The sequence below is a fragment of the Myiozetetes cayanensis genome, unplaced genomic scaffold (assembly GCF_022539395.1).
Source record: "Myiozetetes cayanensis isolate MyiCay16 unplaced genomic scaffold, myiCay2020 scf17, whole genome shotgun sequence".
Classification (NCBI taxonomy): domain Eukaryota; kingdom Metazoa; phylum Chordata; class Aves; order Passeriformes; family Tyrannidae; genus Myiozetetes; species Myiozetetes cayanensis.
The window spans coordinates 7,542,206-7,561,633 of record NW_026087378.1 but is presented as its reverse complement, the minus strand read 5'-3'; the positions used below and the strand labels follow the sequence as shown (position 1 = coordinate 7,561,633).

The 19,428-nt window shown below is 67.0% G+C and overlaps 3 protein-coding genes across 6 annotated transcripts; 2 read left to right on the top strand and 1 right to left on the bottom strand.

The window, feature by feature from the left end:
* The first annotated feature begins 2,699 nt into the window (after positions 1–2,699).
* On the top strand, positions 2,700–13,768 carry DBN1 (drebrin 1). 2 transcript variants are annotated; one of them, XM_050312186.1, is made up of 15 exons: positions 2,700–2,866; positions 6,941–6,996; positions 7,096–7,208; positions 7,400–7,474; positions 7,551–7,697; positions 7,859–7,936; positions 8,024–8,175; positions 8,331–8,394; positions 8,505–8,564; positions 8,720–8,834; positions 9,957–10,094; positions 11,070–11,201; positions 12,224–12,786; positions 12,866–12,968; positions 13,051–13,768. In XM_050312186.1, the coding sequence occupies exons 1-15, from the start codon at positions 2,781–2,783 to the stop codon at positions 13,119–13,121; spliced, it is 1,953 nt and encodes a 650-aa protein (XP_050168143.1). In that variant the 5' UTR covers positions 2,700–2,780; the 3' UTR covers positions 13,122–13,768. The 2 variants fall into 2 exon arrangements, with proteins under 2 accessions (XP_050168143.1, XP_050168144.1); XM_050312187.1 differs by lacking the exons at positions 9,957–10,094; positions 11,070–11,201.
* A 78-nt stretch (positions 13,769–13,846) lies between these two features.
* On the bottom strand, positions 13,847–18,704 carry PRR7 (proline rich 7, synaptic). Of its 3 annotated transcripts, none has more exons than XM_050312196.1 (3): positions 18,408–18,704; positions 14,607–15,248; positions 13,847–14,504 (listed from the first exon to the last, which is right to left on the bottom strand). In XM_050312196.1, exons 2-3 carry the CDS (start codon positions 14,905–14,907, stop codon positions 14,089–14,091), a joined length of 717 nt encoding a protein of 238 aa, XP_050168153.1. In that variant the 5' UTR covers positions 14,908–15,248; positions 18,408–18,704; the 3' UTR covers positions 13,847–14,088. The 3 variants fall into 3 exon arrangements, with proteins under 3 accessions (XP_050168153.1, XP_050168154.1, XP_050168152.1); XM_050312197.1 differs by having other exon boundaries at positions 13,847–14,477; XM_050312195.1 differs by having other exon boundaries at positions 13,847–15,248.
* On the top strand, positions 16,345–17,317 carry LOC126638513 (basic proline-rich protein-like). Its single transcript, XM_050312468.1, has 2 exons — positions 16,345–17,154; positions 17,273–17,317. The coding sequence occupies exons 1-2, from the start codon at positions 16,345–16,347 to the stop codon at positions 17,315–17,317; spliced, it is 855 nt and encodes a 284-aa protein (XP_050168425.1).
* Positions 18,705–19,428: the final 724 nt, after the last annotated feature.

The following is a 19,428-nucleotide window of genomic DNA, read 5'->3' as shown; positions in this document are numbered from 1 at the left end:
TGCGGTTTTGCCGAGCGAGGTGCAGCCAGCTGGGAAGGTCATGCTCTGCCCTCATCCTGCTCCCCCCTGGGGCCTGACTCAGCTCCTTCCAGCTTTCCAGGGAAAATCTTCGCCTCGGATTTCTCCTCCTCTACCCGCGCCAGCCCGGGCTGGACCCCTTAGGCTGCCTGGGTCATCCCTCTGTGTTTGTAGCAGGCAGGATCACTAACAGAGGCAGTAACTAATCTGAGGGGCAAAATGGGGCAGGGGTCTCACCCTGGTAGTCCCCACTTACCTGGCAGTGTCCTCTGGTCCCTGTTGTGCCCTGGCCCCGAGTCCTGCACAGGGGACAAGAAGTCATGGGACACGCGTGGGCCACGTGCACCGGCTCTGGGCGTTCTCCGGCATGGAGCAGCCAAGCGTTCGCTCACACGATGCAGCTGCTGTCCCGGAGGATGGGTGTGAGGCTGTGCCGGCACCTCCGCCTGGAACGGGCTCGAGGGCAGCGGGTGTGGGGAAGCGGGTGTTCTCCTCCTGCTCTGCTCTGACAGCTGGAACGGTCATTAATAATTGCAGCTCTTGCAGTGATGAGCAATTGTAAGGGAGATTGTCTTGCTAATCTACTGGAAGGTTCCGCCAGGGGCAGGAGCTGGCTATGGGAAGCCAAATGCCTCCTGGCATTACCCAGATCTGGGCAGCGGTGACACATCTTCCTACTGCCAGCTACAGGAGTGCAAAACCCCATCAAAGATGAGATGGGGAAAAGAGGAGTGATGGAAAGTGGCTGGGGCTGGGCTGGGTGCTCAGGCTGTGCCACATGTGAGCAGTGGGATGGTCACACTGAGGAGCAGCAGGACACAGCTGTAAAAAGGGACAGAAACAGACAGTGCCTGCCTGGCAGGGCTGGGAGGAGCAGGGCTGGGTGAGTGCCTGAGCGTGAGTCCCAGCTGTGCAGCCAAGGTCAGGGGAAGCACAGGGGAAGGTGAGGCGGCTGCGGCCCCACGTGAGCAGCCACTGAGCCAACCCTGGCTCAACCAGGACAGCGACCAGTGAGTGGAGGGCAGGGAAAGGGCAGGGGGAGGCAGCCGTGCGGGACGGAGCCTGTGGTGGTAGCACGGCCTGGGAACAGGTTCTGCCAGCTCAGCCCGGGGGTGCCCGGCCTTGGAGGAGGGCCAGGGCAGAGCCACGGAGCCACAGCCAGCCCCCCTGTGCCACTGCCAGGTCTGCACTCACAGAGGCTCAGCTCCTTTGGGTTCATGCCCTGTTGCCTCTGGCCCTACTGATGATGGCTCTACCACCCAAGGTGCCTCTGTGCTTTGCCAAGAGCAGCTCTTGCCCACCAGCTCTGCGCACCATGTGAGGAGCTTGTGCACAGGCAGCGGAAGGAGGGTCTCGGGTGGGCTGTGGAGGTGGAGCCTTGGGAGGGGCTGCAGCCTCGCTGCTCTGAGAACAAAGCCTGGCAGAAGCAGGCTTAGGGCTCCCACCATGTCCCTGAACAGGGGCCCACCACATCCACCCCCAAAGCCATCTGATCCTCTTGTGGGGCGCCTGCCATGGCCCCAGCCCCCTCACTGGCCCCGGCAGCTGCTCTGCAGCTGCTCCCAAACTCTCACAACCTCTTAGGGCGGCTCCCACTCTGGCCTCAGTCGGAAATGCTGGTGCAAGGAGGGCATGAGGGGAGCAGACAGCACAGGCAGGGCCCGTAGCACTCTGTCCCCTGTCCCACTGGGCTCATCCACAGGCTGCTCTGAAGGGCTTGGTTTGGGAGGGGTCACACTAGCAACAACCCCAACCTGCACGGATCAGGTCACTGCTGCTCCGGCAGAGAAACCCCTTCAGCACGGTTCTGGTCCAGGCTGGGGGCAGTGCTGGAGGACAGGGTAACACTGCCTGCCCTGGCAGGAGCATGAGGACCTGGATGGGAGCCCCTGCACAGCCCTGTGTGGGTCAGTGCAAATGCAACTGTGAGAGTTTACACAGGGGCAAAACCTCCTGGGAAAGGTGCGGTTGGACAGAGCCTGCAGGGTTCTGAGGGGAGGCAAGGACTGGGGGCAGTGGGCATGGAGGGGCAGGCAGGCAGCAAAGGGGCCCCCAAAAAGGCTGTGCCCGCTGACTCCTCACAGCAGTGAGGGCTCAGCTGGGTGTGTGGGGCAGAGCCCATGGTGCCATGTCCTTGGAGAGGAAACCTCGGGCACGACGGCCCTGTGGAGGGGAGCTGAAGGCATAGGAAACCGGGTGTTGCTGTGTCCCCTGAGTGAAGAGGACATGGGGCGGGGGAGGGTCTGGGGATGGAGAGGACCACCCAGTGAGGTTCCCAGGGTGCAGGTTCCCGGGGGGGCAGCACAGGATGCAGGTCCCCAGGGCAGAGATGAGAAACCACCCGGGGTACAGGTTCCTGTGAGGAGCTGAGGCGGGGTTCAGTGTCCCTGGGGCGGGGGACGACCCGGGGCGCGGTGTTGCTGGGACGGAGCAGAGCCCGGGCTGCGGGATGCCGGGGGCGAGCCGTGTGCAGGGGCAGCCCTGTGCGGGGGCGATGCCGCCCGCATCCCCGAGATCCCGGCCCGGGGCCGGTCGGCGCGGTAGGCGGTGTGCCCTGGGGGCGCCCCGGGGGCGCGGCGGGGGCGGGGGCCGGTCGGCGGGGGCGGAGGGGAGGAGGGGGCCGCCGTTCGCGGCGCTAGGACCGGGCGCGGCGGCGGGCGGAGCCTCCCGCCGCTCGCCCCTCCGCCCGGCCGCTGCGGCAGTGTCTCGGAGGCGGGCAGGCGGCCGGTCCCTCCGGTCCCCGGCAGCATCCCGGCCCTGCCATGGCTGGCGTCGGCTTCGCGGCGCACCGCCTGGAGCTGCTCGCCTCCTACCAGGACGTAATCGGCGAGGATAGCCCCACCGACTGGTGAGCGCGCCCGCCGCCGCCGCCCCTTTGTCCCCGCCGCCGCCGCCGCCCTTTGTGCACGGAGCCGCCCGGTAACACCGGCCGCGCCCCGCGCTGCGCCCCCCGCCGTCCCCGGGAGCCCCGGCACACAAAGGCGGGCGGGGCGGCGGGGGGTGTGCCCGGTCCGCCGGCTCCGGTGCCCGCACCTGCCCTCCGCCGCCGCACCGGGCCGGGGCGCGGTCCCCGCTTTGTCTGCGCCGGGCCGGCACGTGCGAGCGCCGGGACCCGCCGCCCCCCGGAGCCCCCGGCGCGACCCCCGCCGGGCAGCGAGAGCCGGGAACGGGGGATCCGCGCACGGCGGGGAGGGCCCCGGGGGGCTCGCTGATGCTGGGCCCGGCCCGGTCCCTCGCCATTGTCTGGAGCCAGAGCCGCGGGCAGGGGCGCCCGGGGGCGGGGGATGGGGAGGGGATCGGGGCACCCCCAGCCCGGCCCGGCTCCCCGACCCGGCCCCGCTCCCCGACCGGCCCAGGCGGTCCCGCTGCTCGGCGGGGCGAGGCCTGCGGTCGCGGGGGCACCAGCATCCCCCGCCGTCCCGCTGCCCCCGGATCCCCCAAGTTCCGGGGGTGCCACATCCCTGGGGGACCTCGGTGCGTCGGCCTGGGATTGCCCCGGCGGGCTGGGATTGCTACGGATTTGGGGTGGGGGGTGGCTCTCTCCGGTGGGACCCCCCGGCTGCCCACTCTGCCCTCCATGCCTCAGTGCGGGGCACCCGGTTCTGCGGTGCCGGGGCCCGGCTGGATCCAGGCCCCGCTGCAGGGAGCATCACCCGCTGCCAGCCCGTGTCCCCCAGCGCTCACTCGCATCTCCCACTCCACCTGGGTGCCGTGGGGCTGGCCGGGGCCGTCTGGGGCCGTCTGCCCCGAGACCCCCTCGTTGCCCCCCCAGGGTGCCTGTGCCGTGCGGGGATGCTGCCGGCACGCCGGGATGCAGCTCGCTGGGCAGAGCCGGAGCACTGGGCGGTGTGGGGTGCTGGGTGCATGCTGTGCATGATGCTCTCAGAGGGGGCGAGGAGGAGGCTGCCGTGCACCCACCACACAGCCGGGGCACCCACCTCCCAGCTGGGCTGCACCCACCGCCCAGCCGGACACACGCCCATCTTTAACCGGGTCCCTGCTCTCGGGACAGGGCTGCGTGGGCCTGCGTAGGTCCCGGTCCCCATCAGCCCTGGGCCCCGCGGCCCCGCCGGCAGCCCAAGGGCGCTGTGGGCAAGCGCCGTGCTTGTTGCCGGCCAGGCGGCAGCTGTCAGCTCTGGGTACATCTCGCTTCCCGGCATCCGCTGCAAAGGAGCCGTCCCTGCCAAAGCTGCTGAGAACAGCAGAATCGGTTCCCGGGAAGGCGAGTGCTGGTGCCGGGTCTCCCCCCACCCTCTCCAGCGTTGAGGCCGGCCGGGCAGTGATCCCTCGCCATCCCCGTCCTGGAAACTGAGATTGCCGTCGTCCCCAGCTGTTCCATCCCATGGCCACCGGGGTGCCTGGCACTCGGTGCCCGTGGTAGCAGCATCCCTCCTGCAGGGCCCGGTGCCGGGGTGCAGGATGAAGGGTGATGTTGGGGGGGCTGCATCGGGCAAGGTGATGGGGACAATCCCACGGGGTGGGGGCCCAGCCTGGCTGAGCCAGGTTCTGGGAGGACACCGTGCCAGAGCCCCGGTCCTGGGCTGGTGCCGGGGGATGCCGCGTTCTTGCCCGGCTGGGATCCCTGTGTTTAGTCTGGGATTCCCCCTGCTCCAACCCGGTCCTGGAGGGTCCGACCATCCCCTCCCCCTGCCCGGCCCCGCGAAGGCTGCTGGGGCCCATTACTCGATCGGAAAGGAATTTGGTGCTGCTTTCTGAGCACGCCGACTCCCTGGAGCTCCCAGCTACATTGGAAACACATGTGCCGGGGCTGGGACGGGAGGCTGGGGCAATGTGACCCCGCCATGGCGTGGGGGGTGGGCTGCTGCGGGAGCCCTGGGTGCTGGCACCCAGAGGTGCTGCTCTGCCGGTTCCAGTGAGCAGCAGGGCCATGCAAGGGCAGTGGGGCCATGCTCCCCTTGGTGGAGTGATGGGAGATCCTTGCTGGAGCCCCCCGCCTACAGGGAGGCCTCCCTGGGCTACATGGGCCACCTCCACCCACGGGTGACCCACATACCTGGAGCCCTGGGGTAGGAAGGGACTGTATGGGTTGGGTGGAGGGATTAAAGCCCATGGAAGGAAAATAAATGGTGCACGATGCTTCCAGCACCCGCTGTGGCACAGCTGGTCCCTACTGCCAGGGGGTCATGGTGATGCTGTTGGGCTGTGGGTCACAGGGGGCACCCGGGGGGATGCTACTGACCCCAGCATGGCCCCCTGTCCCATGGACTGGAAACCTCCACGCAGTGTGGGGTCAGACTGTGCTGCTGGGCTGTGTCCATGGCAAGTCCCAGCTGCCCTGGGAGCATCCCTGGGTGCAGGCAGCAGCCCTGTGCTCAGACACCACCCAGCATGGCAGGGTTTCAAGGGGGGAGAGGAGGCAGTGGATGCCCCCAGCACCCACAGGGCTTCCAAGGCATCATGCCATGGCTCTGCCCTACTTCTTTCCTCCCATCTGCAGGCAGCTGCATCCCACCCTGCCAGCCTCCACCCCATGGCCCTGTGCTCCCCCAAACTGCTGCTGTCCTCCCTCATTCCTGGGGGATCAGGGGCTACATTTACCACCCTTCTCCAGCACAGGCATCACAGACGGCACTTTGCAGCTGTTCCAGGCCTGGAAGCTGGCGCCGGCTGGGGCGGCCGATTAGCGGGATCGGGATGTGCGGATTAAAGTCAATCTTGTTGGTGCAATTATCTGCGGCTGGCTGCCAGGGGCTTGGGGGGCGGCGGGTGCTGGAGTCAGAGGGAGGCCCTCTCCCTGTTAGGCACCTGCCTGCCCTCCCCCTGCTTTTTAGCTCCAGCCACGGCCCTGTTTTGGGGGTGGCTGTGCCCATAGGACCCTCGATTTCTGTCCCCCAGGCTGTGGCTGGAAGCTGTGAGCTCAGGTGAGGATGGTTCTGCCCGGCACCGCAGGGATTTTGGGGCTTCAATAAGCACTGTGTGGGCACCACCAGCCGAATGCTGATCGGCAGAGCTGTGGTGCAGGGTTGTGGGGGATCCAGCACGGGCGGCCCCGGCTTTCCGGGTGCAGCGCGTGATGGTGGCAGGCAGGTTTGGGTGCCTGCCAGGCCCCGCAGGTCCCCGCTGCCTGCCTGCCTCCCCCGCTCCCCTCCACTAATCACCTCGTCATCGGGGCGAGCTGCATCCCAGCTGGGATGGGGGGGTTGCCATGGTGACGGAGGATGCTGGTTGCCTAGCGACATCCATCCCCTCGCCCACCCGCCCTGGATCAATTTGGCATGTGTGGTCCCCCCTCCGTTGCTGGCTGTGTGCCCCTGGGGAGGTGCGGGCTGGTGGGGGTCCCCGTGGAGCCCCTGGGGGGGCTGGCCAGGGCATGGTGGGAGCGACAGGGGGTTTCCCATCAGCTGGGAATGGTTTCCAAGGAACAGTCTCCATGACGGCCCCATCACACCCCGGCGGCACATTGATTTGCTGCTGCTGGTGCTCCGGCGTCCTCCCCCAGCCTGGTGCCTGCTGGGCTGGCGGCTCACGCAGACGGGCACGTGAGCGGCCCTGGGTTCCTACTGGGGGCACGGGGCTGTCCCCAAACCTGGTCACTAGCTGGCAGGGTCGAGGGGGGACAGGGATGGGTGTGCAAAGAGCTGTGAGGCTGTGGTGGCTTGTGGCACAGCAGTTGGTGGGTCCCTGTGCCCAAGTGACCCTTCTGTCCCCAAAACTTCTGACCCTGCCCTGTGGCTGCCAGCAAGGATGGGTGGATGAGCTCTGCCCCACATCCTACCTGCCCTGCCTGGTAGCCTGACCCTTGATGATGGCAATGGACAAAGGTTTGGGGTGGTTATGTGGTAGCTTGGGGACACCCAGCCGGTCCCCCAGGGCCTACCCTGACCTCAGTGTGACCAGGATGGGGAGGTGGAGGCCTCCTCATGCTCACTCTGGCTGTGGTTCACCCACACTGTTTCCCCAGGGCCCTCTACACGTACGAGGATGGCTCTGATGACCTGAAGCTGGCAGCGTCAGGAGGTAAGGTCCTCTGTCCCCTCTGCTGGCTCAACTCTGCCAGTGTTTTCCCTGGCACCATTCCTGGTGCTGGGTGGACATGGGCTGACGGTGTTGTGCCAGGTGGAGGTTTGCTGGAGCTCTCCGGCCATTTTGAGATCCAGAAGGTGATGTATGGCTTCTGCAGCGTCAAGGACCCCCAGGCCGTGCTCCCCAAATATGTACTCGTCAACTGGGTAAGTGTGTGTGGGGGCCATGCTGAGGGAGGGCTGTACTGTGCCCATGGGGACATGGCTGGGTGTGAGCGAGGAACTGGCAGTGGCCAGGGAGGTACAGGTGCCCCACAGTCCTACTGTCCCATGGTGGTCAGTGGGGTGGGGGTCACCCTGCTGCTCCTCCTAGCTCAGCCCCTCCCTGACTGCCACAGGTGGGTGAGGATGTGCCAGATGCCCGCAAATGCGCCTGCGCCAGCCACGTAGCCAAGATCGCCGAGTTCTTCCAGGTGGGTGACACGGGGGAGGGGGACAATGCTGCCGGGGCACCAGCCCTGAACCCTGATGGCTGCTTGTCCTCCCCAGGGTGTCGATGTCATCGTCAATGCCAGCAGCGTGGAGGACATTGACCCGGGGGCCATCGGGCAGCGGCTCTCCAACGGCTTGGCCCGTGTCTCCAGCCCGGTGCTGCACCGCCTGCGGCTGCGCGAGGACGAGAACGCCGAGCCCGTGGTAATGTCCCCATGGCAACGATGGCGATGGTGGGGGGTCTGGGGCTTCCCTTCCGCCCGGGGCTCCTGTCTGCTGCAGCCCCTCACCCTGTGTGCCGCTTACTGTCATCCCCCCTCGCTGATCCCAGCCCCTCCACCCCCCCCACCTCTCCTCCGTCCCAGGGCACCACTTACCAGAAAACTGACGCCACTGTGGAGATGAAGCGGCTCAACCGGGAGCAGTTCTGGGAGCAGGCCAAGGTGGGGTATGGGGGAGCAGCCAGTAGCCCCAGGGAGAGGGCGGGGTGAGTGGTGGGCAGCCCTCTCATTCACCCCCCCACACGCCAGAAAGAGGAGGAATTGCGTAAGGAGGAAGAGCGGAAAAAGGCCCTGGATGCCCGGCTGCGGTTTGAGCAGGAACGGATGGAGCAGGAGAGGCTGGAGCAGGAGGAGCGGGAGCGGCGCTACCGGGAGCGTGAGGAGCAGATCGAGGAGCACAGGCACGGCAGGGACCGGGTGGGATGTGGGTGCAGGATGTCTGAGCACGTGCTGCAAGTGGCCGGGTGGGCACATGGTTGTCACTCATGGGGTGGGGTTGGGGCAGGGACCAGTAGGAGCTGGTGCCCAGCGCCTTTCCCCCGTGCCCCCATGGCAGGAGGAAGCAGCAGAGCTTGGAGGCGGAGGAGGCCCGGCAGCGCCTGAAGGAGCAGTCCATCTTTGTAAGTTGGAGTCAGACCTGCCACTAGGCATCACCCCCGGGAAGGGATTTTCCCAGATGGATGCCCAGGACATCCCAGAGCTTGTGAGGTGATGCTGCATCTCTTCCCAGGGGGACCAACAAGAGGAGGATGACAGGCAGCAGTTCAGGAAATCGGAGTCAGAGGTGGAGGTGAGTGTGGTGATGGCCGTGCCCAGTGCTAGTCCTTGCTCGCCGGCCAGCAGTGCCCACAGCTGGATGAGGATGCGGCTGGAGGGTGCATGGAAGGTGGTCCCACAGCCCCAACCCACCAGGGCAGTGGGGCTCAGCCTTCCCCATCCACACAGGAGGCTGCTGCCATCATTGCTCAGCGGCCCGACAACCCGCGGGACTTCTTCAAGCAGCAGGAGCGGGTGGCATCGGGCAGCAGCGATGCTGTCTCGCCAGGCAGCCACAGGACAGGTGAGCAGCTGAGGAGGGGCTGTGGGCAGCAGGGTGGGCACTGAGAGACTAGGGGGGCCTGTGGAGCAGGTGAGTGTGGTGTCACAGCTCAACGAGTCACAGCGGGATGTGGAGGGACCAGGGATGCAGTGGGGGTGGGGTGTGTACCCTCTGCCATCCCTGGCATCATGGTTCTGGATGCTAAGGTCACAAGGATGGCAGGGTTCATCCTGCTCTGCTGTGCCACCATCACTGACATCATCACCGCCACTGCCACGGCAAATCACGTGGCCCCTGCAGCTGGGGCAGCTTGGCAGGATTGGATGTCTGGGTGTTTTCAGCAAAACGGGGCTCATCCTGCTCAGTGTCGTCCGCTCACCTGTCACAGCACTGCACCAGCAGGCAGGTTGGGTGCGTGGTTGGTACGGCAGGAGAGGCAGCTGAAAGTCCAGGGATTGCTTGGGAACGTATCCCATGATGACAGCTAAAAGGGGTAGGAGTGAGCGGGGCAGATGTGGGGCACTCAGTGTGGTGCCAGCTGTGCCCTGTGGAGAGGCCAGTCTGCCCCACAGTCTGGGGTCCAACCCCAGGATTGTTTTTGTGGCTCTTGGACAGGGTCTGGCTGTCCTGGTGGGTGCCTCCAGCCGTGGGGCCGTGTTATGGTGCTGTGCAGGGGGGCTGTGCCAGAAGGAAGCCTGTGGTGTGTGCCCTTGCTGTGGTGTTGTGCCATGGGCTGTGCCGTGGGGCTGTGCTGGGGGTTGTGCTGTGGTGCTGTGCCTCGGGGCAGTGCTGTGGTGCTGTGCCTCGGGGCAGTGCTGTGGGCTGTGCCGTAGATTCACACTATGGGGCTGTGCTGTGCTTGAGCACATAGTTGGTCCCACGGCCATGTTCTGGGCTCTCTCCTCACCTGGCCAGGCAGTGCTGCCTCTCATCTTTCTGTCCTGCTGCCTTTCCATCCTCTTGTCCTGCCATTCTCCTGCCACGCTGTCGGTGTTGCCTCCCATCCCTCTGGCTTCCCATCCCGGTGCCCTGGTGCTCCAGCCCCACCATAACTGCACTGAGCAGGGACTGACCCATCTCTTTGCTCTCTCTCTTTTTCTCTCTCTCCGTCTGTCCGTCCGTCCGTCTGTCTTTCTCTCACAGGTCGTCTGCACTGTCCTTTCATAAAGACAGCTGACAGTGGGCCGCCTTCTTCCTCCTCCTCTTCCTCCTCCCCCCCGCGGACCCCCTTCCCCTATATCACCTGCCACCGCACCCCAAATCTCTCCTCTTTCTTCCCATGTAGGTAGCTGGGAGCTCCCGGGCACACAGCTCCGGGGGGCCGAGCCACGGGCCCCCAGCCCCACGGCACACCGGACTGACAGCGGAGGCATCGCCCCTCCTGTGGGCACCCCAAGGGGGACGGGCACCCAGGCAGGACCGTGCCCACACCCCTGGGCACTCGGTGTGCCCTGGCCGAGGCTGTGCCCCGGGGGAGGGAGTGTTGGGCAGGCTGTGCCTGTGGGTCAGATGGGGACAGCGCAGAGCTGTGCCTGGGGAGTTGATGCTCTGTGGTGGGATGGAGCAGACTGTGCCCATGGGGTAGAGAGGGTACAGGGCAGGTTCTGCCAATGGGGCAGAAAGGGGACAGGACAGCTGTGCCCTGGATCATGCAGGACTGTGCTCATGGGGCAGCATGGAAAAGAAAAGGCTGTGCCCAGGATCATGTGGGGCTGTGCCTATAGGGAAGAAGGGGATAGGATAGCTGTGCCCATGGGGCAGAGGGGTATGGGACATCTTTGCCCTGAACCATGCAGGACTGTGCCCATGGAGCAGCATGGGATGGAAAAAGTGATGCCCTGGATCATGTGGAGCTGTGCCGAAGGGCAGGCGAGGGGCCATGTAGGGTTGTGTCCCTGCCAAGCGTAGGTGACAGGGCACAAAGCTGTACCTGCAGAGGCAAAGCAGTGTCAGCACAGTGCCAAGGCACAGGTGGGCGACGTGTGGGCAGGGCCAGTGTGCACCATGGCAGGTATGGGGCTGCCAGTTCCCTTACTGGTGGGGTGGTGGGGATGCCTGGAGGGGGCGTGGTGGTTGCTGCATCCGTGGGAGCCTCTGCCCTGCCACCCCGGAAGAGAAGACATGGTGGCTGGTACATGGTGATGTGCATTTGGCAGCTGGCGGCTGGGTTGGTGTAGGGCAGGAGCGGTGCTGGGGTGATGGTCCCCCCTCGATGTGGGCAGCCCTCCCATGCCACCCCATCTCCCTTGTCCGCAGGCAGCCAGTCGGACGCCTTCCGCAAGGTCTCGGCAGCGGGCTGCAGCCCCTGCGAGCCCAGCCCGGCCACCACGCCGCTGGGCGACCCGGGCACCCGCGCGTCTGCTGACGAGACGCCGGCAACGCCCAAAGGTGGGCGCAGGGCTGGCGCTGCCTCCCCCTACCCGGGGCTACCCGGGCCCATCCCTGTGGTTTCCCACAGTGCATCTCCCACAGCAGCCCCCTGGCTCTGCTGCAGTCCCGCTGCGGCCCTGCCAACTGCCCATGCATCGCTGAGTGCATCTGTGCTGTCCCATCTGCATCCCTCAGCATATCCCCACTATCTCTGCTGTGTCTCACAGCACATTCCCTGCTGCAGCCCCCCTGGCTCTGCTGCAGCCCCGCTGCAGCTCTGCCAACTGCCTTTGCATCGCTCAGTGCATCCGTGCTGTCCCGTCTGTACCCCTTGGCATATCCCCACCGTCTCCGCTGTGTCCCCCAGCACATCCCCGCCGTTCCTGCTGTTCCGTGCCGCTGCATTCCCGCCGTCTCTGCTGCATCCCCCAGTGCAGCCCCGCCGTCGTTGCTGCATCCCTGCTGCCTCCAGTGCATTTCCTGGCACCAGTGCATCCCTGCTGTCTCTGCTGCAGCCCCTACCATGCATCCCCCCATCTCCAGTGCACTTCCCATGATCCGTACATACTGGCTGTCCCTGCTGCACATCCCAGTGTGATACTGCCCTATCTGCACCATCCCACTGTACCATCCTTGCCAGGGCTGCTGCATCCCCCTGTGCATCCCCTCTGCCCCTCTGTACCCCACTGCATCTGAGCCAGTTCTGCTGAAGGCGCCATTCCCTGCTGCGTCCCCACTTGGCCCATTGGCCTCTTCTGGTGCATCCCAGCTTTCCCTTCTCCCATCCCCTCCACAGCCCCTTCTGCCTCCCAGCTGCTCCCCAAGGGATCACTTTCCCCATGTCCCCTCACTCCCTGGTCCCCTGGTGCATGCCACAGTCCCTTCCCTGTCCAGCCACTCCCACCCATCCCTGCAGCATCCCCACATTGTGCCCAGTCCATAGAACCCCAAATCCCCTCCAGCTGCAGCCCTGTTCCTGGGTGACACCCAGCCCTGGATGAGGGTGTCTGTCCCCACTGATTGCTGTCCCCTCCTTGCAGAGTCCCCCAGCCCCAGCGCACAGGAGCCCGGGCCAGCCACGCCCGAGCAGCACTGGCCCTTCCCGGGGCCCGAGGACAAGGCCGCTGAACCCCCCGGGGATGAGCCCAGCAGCCCCAGGCCGGTGTGGACAGCGGGGGGTGATGCCCTGGGGGACCTGGTGACCCTGGAGCCCACCGAGCCCTCCCCACTGCCCATGGCTGCTGAGCCTCAGACTGGGGAGGCTCCCAACCCTGAAAGCCTCATCGACCTGTGGCAGAGTGATGGGGCAACACCCCCAGCTGCTTGGCCCCTGCCTGCTGCCCCTGTCCCCGAAGCCCCCCCATCTGCACTGCCCGAGGAAGGGGCTCTGCTGAGCCTGGACGAGCTGCCTGAGCCCCCCGCCACCTTCTGCGACGTGGAGCAGGAGGATGAGGAAGAGGATGAAGCAGCGGGCGAGGGGGACCCCCAGTCCCAGGGTCTCGGCTGCCAACACGTGCCCCAGGACAGTCCAGGCAGAGAGAGTCCCCCCATCACCAATGGGGAGATGGCCCCCAAGGATGGGACACCAGGTCGTGGGGAGCAGGTGAGCACCACTGGGGGTGGGAGGTCAGGGTGTGGTGGGGTGGCTGGGGGGGTCCTGACCACCTGCCCCCACCCCCCAGGCCAGCGAGGGCTATTTCAGCCAGTCCCAGGAGGAGGAGGTGCCCCCCCCCGAGGAGCTGTCGGCCAAAGCCCCCCAGCCCGTCTTCTACAACAAGCCCCCAGGTGAGTGAGGACAGTGAGGAGTGAGGTCTGTCCCTCCATGGGGCACCCCAAGCCATCTTGACCCCCCCTCCCTGTCCTCCAGAGATCGACATCACGTGCTGGGATGCAGACCCCCTGCCCGAGGAAGAGGAGAGCTTTGGGGGGGCCCTGTAAGCCCAGGCCCCGCTGCCGGCGCAGGCAGCCTGCCCCGGCCGGCGCGGGGCACGAGGGGGCTGCAGCCAGGGGCCGGGCCCCCCTCACCCCACTGGGGCCCCGCAGGATGAGGCCTCCAGGTGGGGGCCGCCCCGCTGCAACTCCGCCCCGGGGCACCTTTTACAGCCCCCCCTTCTCCTCTCTTTTTTAAGTTGTCGGTAGGAGCCGTGTCAGCCCCCAAGCCCCCCCTTAGCAGCCCCCGATACTCCAGCACCCCTTTGGGGGGGACGACACACACGCTCGCATCCCCTGCCTGGCTGTGGGACAGGGTCCTCGTTCTCTTCGTGCCCCCCCTAGGAGTCCCCCAGTACTTTGCACGAGTTCAAAGAAAAGAAATAATAATAATAATAATAAATGAATATGGCAATAAAGTGACCCGACCGAGGCGAGGCTGCAGCCAGCGGCGTCCCCCCCCAAATCCCAGCAGGGAGCTGGTGTGGGGCTTTTACCCCTTCCCGACTCCCTCCTTGCTGGGAGCTCCGTCCCCCCCTGCTTGGCCTCTGCTTGGCCCCTCTCCCCCTGTTCCCCTTGGAAACTTTTTGGAAAGCACAAGTTCTGTACCGGCAGTGTGCTCATGTCTGTTAATAAATAAAGCGTCTCCCACGGGGGCTGCAGCCTGCTAGGGGGGCAAGGAGGGCTGGGAGAGGTGTGGGGATCCCATGATGCCAGGCCGCGGGGAGGCAAACCCGAGCCACAAACTTTTATTCTCAAACTGTAACAAACAAAAAATTTAAGAAACAGAGCAGAGTCCGGGTCCCCAGCGACCCCGGCCATGGGGGGGCTGGCGGGGGCCAGACGGGGAACCAGCCCCTTCCGCGCCGGCGGCGATGGCCCGCGCCGGGGCGGGTGTCCCCGAGGTGACACGGGCAATCAAAACCACCCACCCCCCAGGTGCATGGCAAGGTCCGGGGGTCCCCCGCGGCCGCCGTTACACAGCGGTAGTCCTGCCGAAGAGGGGCATGGAGACCGGGAGGTGCCAGGGTACCGGCTCGTAGGTGTCCCTGCTGCTGAGCTCCGAGTCCGTCCAGCTGGGAAACATGCGCGGGGAGCACTCCTGCTGCAGATAGAGGTCCGGACAGGCAGGGCCAGGGCTGGCTGAGCGGGGCAGGTGCAGTGCCGAACCATAGCCGGCATCGAGGAAAAGCGGTTTATAGCTGGGGGGCTGCTCCTGCTTCTCCAGCCGCTCGTGGCTCAGGAAAGGGGCGTTGATTTTGCGGTAGAGCCCCCGCGTGTCCATCAGCACCTCGCTGTATGGTGGGGGGGGCTCTGCCATCAACAGAGCTTCCTCATAGCACGGCGGCTTTGACAGGTCCGACTCTGCAAGGCAAAGCCCCCCCCGGACCCCTGCTGCCGTCAGTGCTGCGCTCCGGCTCTCACGTCGTATTCCCCCCAAAACAGGGGGAGGAACGTGCTCCGGGGATGCGAGAGCCCCTCCCTGCTCCTTACCGTGCCGGCAGCTCCAGGGCCGGGGGGGTGGGATGTGGTGGGGGTGATGATGATGGTGGGGGTCGAGGCGGAGGCGGTGGGGAATGGCGATGCCGGGGGGGCTGCCCCTGTAACCCTCATAGTGCAGTGGCTCCATCTCCAGTGCGCGCAGGCTCTGCTCCCGCAGCCGCTCCTCCTGCTGCCGCTTCACCCGCCGCCGCAGGTAGCTGCAGAAGCAGCACAGCAGCACGATGAGCCCCCAGATGAGCCAGAAGCCCGCGAAGCAGGTGAGGAAGGTGTAGGTGCCCTGGGACATCACCATCTTGGCTGCCGGACCCGGGGGGAGGCCCCCGCCTTTCCCTGCCCTCGGGGTGGGGGACGGGATGCTCAGGGCGGCGGCAGGGTCAGGGAGGACCCGATGCTGTCAGGGCCGCCGAGGGCATCTCCCCGGGCCGTGCCCGGCGCCGTCTCCTCTGGCCCGCGGGCGCCTGCCGTCAGGGGTCCATCCTCGCCATGGAGCTGGGGGGGGGCTGGAGCGGGTGGGTCAGGCCTGGGTGCGCTGGGCGGGCGGCGGGGCAGGGGGCCGGCGGGGCGGGCGGCGGGGGATGGGGCTGGCGGGGTCCCGCTGCCCATCGCTGGGGGGGGACCGCCGGGGTGGGGGCCCTGCAACGAGACAGACGCGAGCGTGAGCGACACGGAAACGTGGACGCCCTGTTCCCATGGTGACTCGCTCCACATGCGCCGCAGTGCCCGCAGCCGGGGGGAACCGTGCCTGGCCCCCCTCACGCACCCCATCATTGCCTCCATGGCTGCAAACCTGCACACCCAACACAGAACCTCCCTACAGCACTGCCGGGCGCTCTGGGGCAGCAAATGGATGCTGCGGTCCTGACCTTTCAGACCATGGGGTGCCCACTGGGATCCTCTTCTCCTGCTCACCCAGCACACCCCAAATTGGCTGCTGAGCCCAGGCAGCTCATTCATTCCTGTGCTACCACACAGCGGGGTGCCCCGGGGTGCCCCGGGGAGAATGAGGGATGTGCAGAGCTGCCGGTTGCCGGTGGCACCCGGTGGCACGTGGCGCTTGCAAGAGCACGTGCATTGTGGCCTTCGCTGGCCTCGCAGCCAGCCAAGGAGGCTCAGGGCACGGTGGCACCTTGACACAGCAATGCAGGACCAAGGGGTGGTGAGGATGGGAGCCATCAACCCTGCCAGGTCCCAGCCCTCAGGCAGGGTGATGGCTCAGTCATGTCCAGCCCAGCACCGAATGACAACGGTGTGTGCCCCGCAGTGGGCAAGGAGCAGCACCCATGGGTGCTCACAGGCAGGCATGTAAGTACCCATCAGGATTCTCATTGTGGTGGTGTGGGTGAAAACGGGCTCGGCAGCTGGGAGGAGGATGAGCCTGGAGCGGCGGCAGCCGAGGGCTGGGCGACCACAGCGGCACCACTGCTCTCATATGGCTCTGCTCCGACACGGGTGAAGGGGTGCAGGGTGCTCGACCACCCCGCGGACCAGGGCCACGGCAGCGCCAACCAGGTGCTGAGGGTGCTGGCAGGGCCGGAGGGCCGAGCCCAGCGGAAGGAAAGAGCAATGGGGAAGGAAGGAGCAATGGGGAAGGATGGAGCAATGGGGAAGGAAGGAGCAATGGGGAAGGAAGGAGCAATGGGGAAGGAAGGGGTCAGGGGCCCTGGCCACTGGCAAGCAGTGAGGGCTCCTCCATCACGCAGACAAACGCGTGGGCAGAGTCAGTGCTGCGATGTGGGTGTCTGGGGAGGGGGTCCCCGCTTCCCGTCTGAGGCCACTGGGTGCGGGCAGAGCTCGCCGGCCGCGGCTGCAACAGGCTCCGCGCCTGGGCATCCCCGGGAAGGGGGGCACCGTGCGGGAAGGGCCGTGGGTCCAGCCCCGGGATGACGGCAAGGGGGACACCGGCAAGCGGTGCAGGGCTGGCTGGCGGCGCCACGGACCGGGGGCGTTCGCAGCTGGGGCGTGCGGGGGGAGCGGGGCTGCCGGGGACGTGCGGGCTGGGGGAGGAGCGGGGCTGGGCTGGAGACACTCATACCGGGCGGGGAGCGGAGCGGCCGCCGAGTCGGGCCTCGCCGGTACCCTCGGGCCGCTCCGCTGCCCCCGGCCGCGGCCTGGGCCCCGCTACCCGCGTCGCATCCCTGCCCGGTGCCTCTGGCGGAGGGTGACACCCCGGCGGGGAACCTCCCCGTTCCCGGTGCCGGGCGCGGCACCCCTTCCTCATCACCATCCTCCTCCTCCTCCCCCGGGGCGCGCGCCCGCCGGGGCCGGACGGGAGATTTGCGCCCCGGTACGCGCCGCGCGCCCCCGCCGCGGCTCCCGGTGGCGGCGGCCCCGCGCGCCCCCGCCCCGGCCCCGCTACCCCCGCACCGCGCAACAGGCGGAGGCGCCGCGCCCGCTCCCTCCGCGGCTCCTGTTACCGGCGGCGGCGGCGCACGTGGCTCAGGCGGCGGGCGGCGGCTCCATAGGGCGGCGGGGAGGGGGCCCGGTGCGCGCCCGGTGCGCGGCGCCGCCGCGCCGCCTCCCGGCGCTGCCTTTGTCTCCGGTGAGCGCTCCCGCGCCGCCGCCGCGCGCCGCCCCGCCCGCCCGGGCTCCCGCCCCGCCGCTCCGCCCCGCCCTCGGCTCGGGAGGGACCCGCGGGTCCCCCGCGCTCCCCGCCCCAGGACCCACCGCCGCCCGGCGACTACCGGCGGGGAGACCGGCACTGACACGGGATTCCCCCTCCCCGCCCCCGGGGAACGGCGGTGGGATGCCGGTGGCGAGAGGGATGGGGTATCCCCGGCGGTGGCCGCTGGAGCCCCACGGGATGGGGGACGGGGATCCCCGGGTAGCGGCTCCCGGTCCGGAGAGGTGATGGCTCCGCGATGCCTCGTGGGGTGGTGCCACGGGCTCCCACGGTCGGTGGCCTCGCACTCGCCCGGAGGTGCTCAGGAGTGCAACCACCCGCTCCGCCAGGGCCATCCAGACCTTCCTCAGGGGGTGACAACCAAGTGCTCCCCGGGGGGATGGCCAGGCCAGTGCAGGGACACCAGCAGGGAGGGCAGCCCAGCCGCTGGCAAGACCTTAACGAGCACTGCTATAGCCCCTCCCAGGCACTGCAGTGGGATGAGTGGCTCTGTGGGACAGTGGTGCCAGCCTGGCCCACAGGACAGTGAGGGACAGAAGTGGCACTGGGTGACATGGTAGTCTGTCCTGGGGTCACCCTGCTCCCTTGGAGCTGCCGTACCCCAAAGCAGAACCCTTGCCAGCCTGGCCTGAGCAACTGTTCCCTGTGCTGGGGTTCTCTCAGCCATTTGCTATTGGGGGGGGGGAATTGTCACCAGCTCTTCTCTGCTGTGACTGAGACCAGTGGTCGTGGCATTCCTGGGAGACTGCTCTGGTTCCTTGGGACTGCACCAAGCTTGGGGGCAAGAGTCCCCGCTGTCCCTTCACTGCACCCTGGAGCTGTGGCAGGACCAGGGCAGCGTGGTTACGGGGCAGAGCTGAGCCGGATGCTGGGTGGGTGACAGGGTGTGGGTGCCCCACGCAGGCCATGACCCCGCCGCCGCTTCCTCCCCGTGGGCAGGGTGGCGGGTGCCCGCTGTGGCTGTACACACGGCGCATTGTTCTGCCGGGGCCTGGCCGGAAGGACTTCCTCCATCCCAGCCAGGGAATGACCTGGGGAATCCACTGGCAATCTGCTCCCGCCACAGCCAGGCATGGCAGCTCTGGCAGCCGGCCAAGCCCCACCACCTCGCTAGCAGCAGGGCCACAGTGGCCATGTCTCCCCCCGCCCCCTTGATTCTGGCCCAGACTCACCTTGCTGGAACTCGCCTCCTGAGATCCGACCTCACAGCGTGGCCGTGGCAGCCGGGCAGCGCCGGCTCGATGGTTGTGGGGGTGCCCCAGCAGCACCCAGGGCGGGCAGGGAGCTGCGGCCATGCGGGGGGGATGGGGTGCTCCCTTGAGGCATGGGCACCACGGAGGTGGAGGGCACGGCGGGGTCTGCGGGCATTGTCAGGCCAGGCCAAGGGCGGGTGAAGGGAGCCAGGCCTCCGGCCCCGCCAGCACCGGGGGCCGGGAGCTGCCTTCCCCTTCCCCTTCCCGTCCCCTTCCCCAAGGCGGCGGGGGGAGGCAGGCGGGGGAGCGCTCCCCGAGCCACATGGTGGGCTGGAGGAGGAGCTGTTGCCCAGGCAACAGCTGAGAGCATCCTTCACCCCTGAAAATGGTGTGTGGAGCTGCCGCCACAGCCCTACAGTGTGGGGCACTGCCTGGGGCCCCCAGGACCCACCCAGAGATCACCTGAGTACATGGGGTCCAGATCCACCCGCTACAGCTGTGGCCATACACCAGCATCCCCATACCTGCACGCTACTAGCCCTCAGCAAGGGCAGGGATGGGGACGAAACATACCCTGAATGTTGAGGCACCATGGGGCAGGGGGAGCTTGGGACAGAAAGAGCCCATTCCCTGCCCTGCTCAGGGCTGGCCATGGCTCTTCTCACACCCCAGCCCTGCCCCAGAACCACCCTGACTTGTGACAGGTACACGAACATGCTGGGGACCCTGGGAGCTTGGTGCCAGGGTGTCATGGCCCAGGCAGTGCCAGGAGGGTGGCACAAGCATCCCAACCAGTGTGGTGGGAATAGCAATCTCCAGGCACTCCCCATCCCCCCGCCTGCCTTCCTTCCTTCCACGGCTGCAGAAAATTCCTGGATTTTACCCCAAGATGCCCCTTCTGAGTGTGAGAACTCCTCCTCGGCCCGCTCCCATAGCAACTGTTCCCTAGCTACCAGCCGCACTTGCTATTCTCATCCCAGTGCAGCTGCGTGTGGCCCCC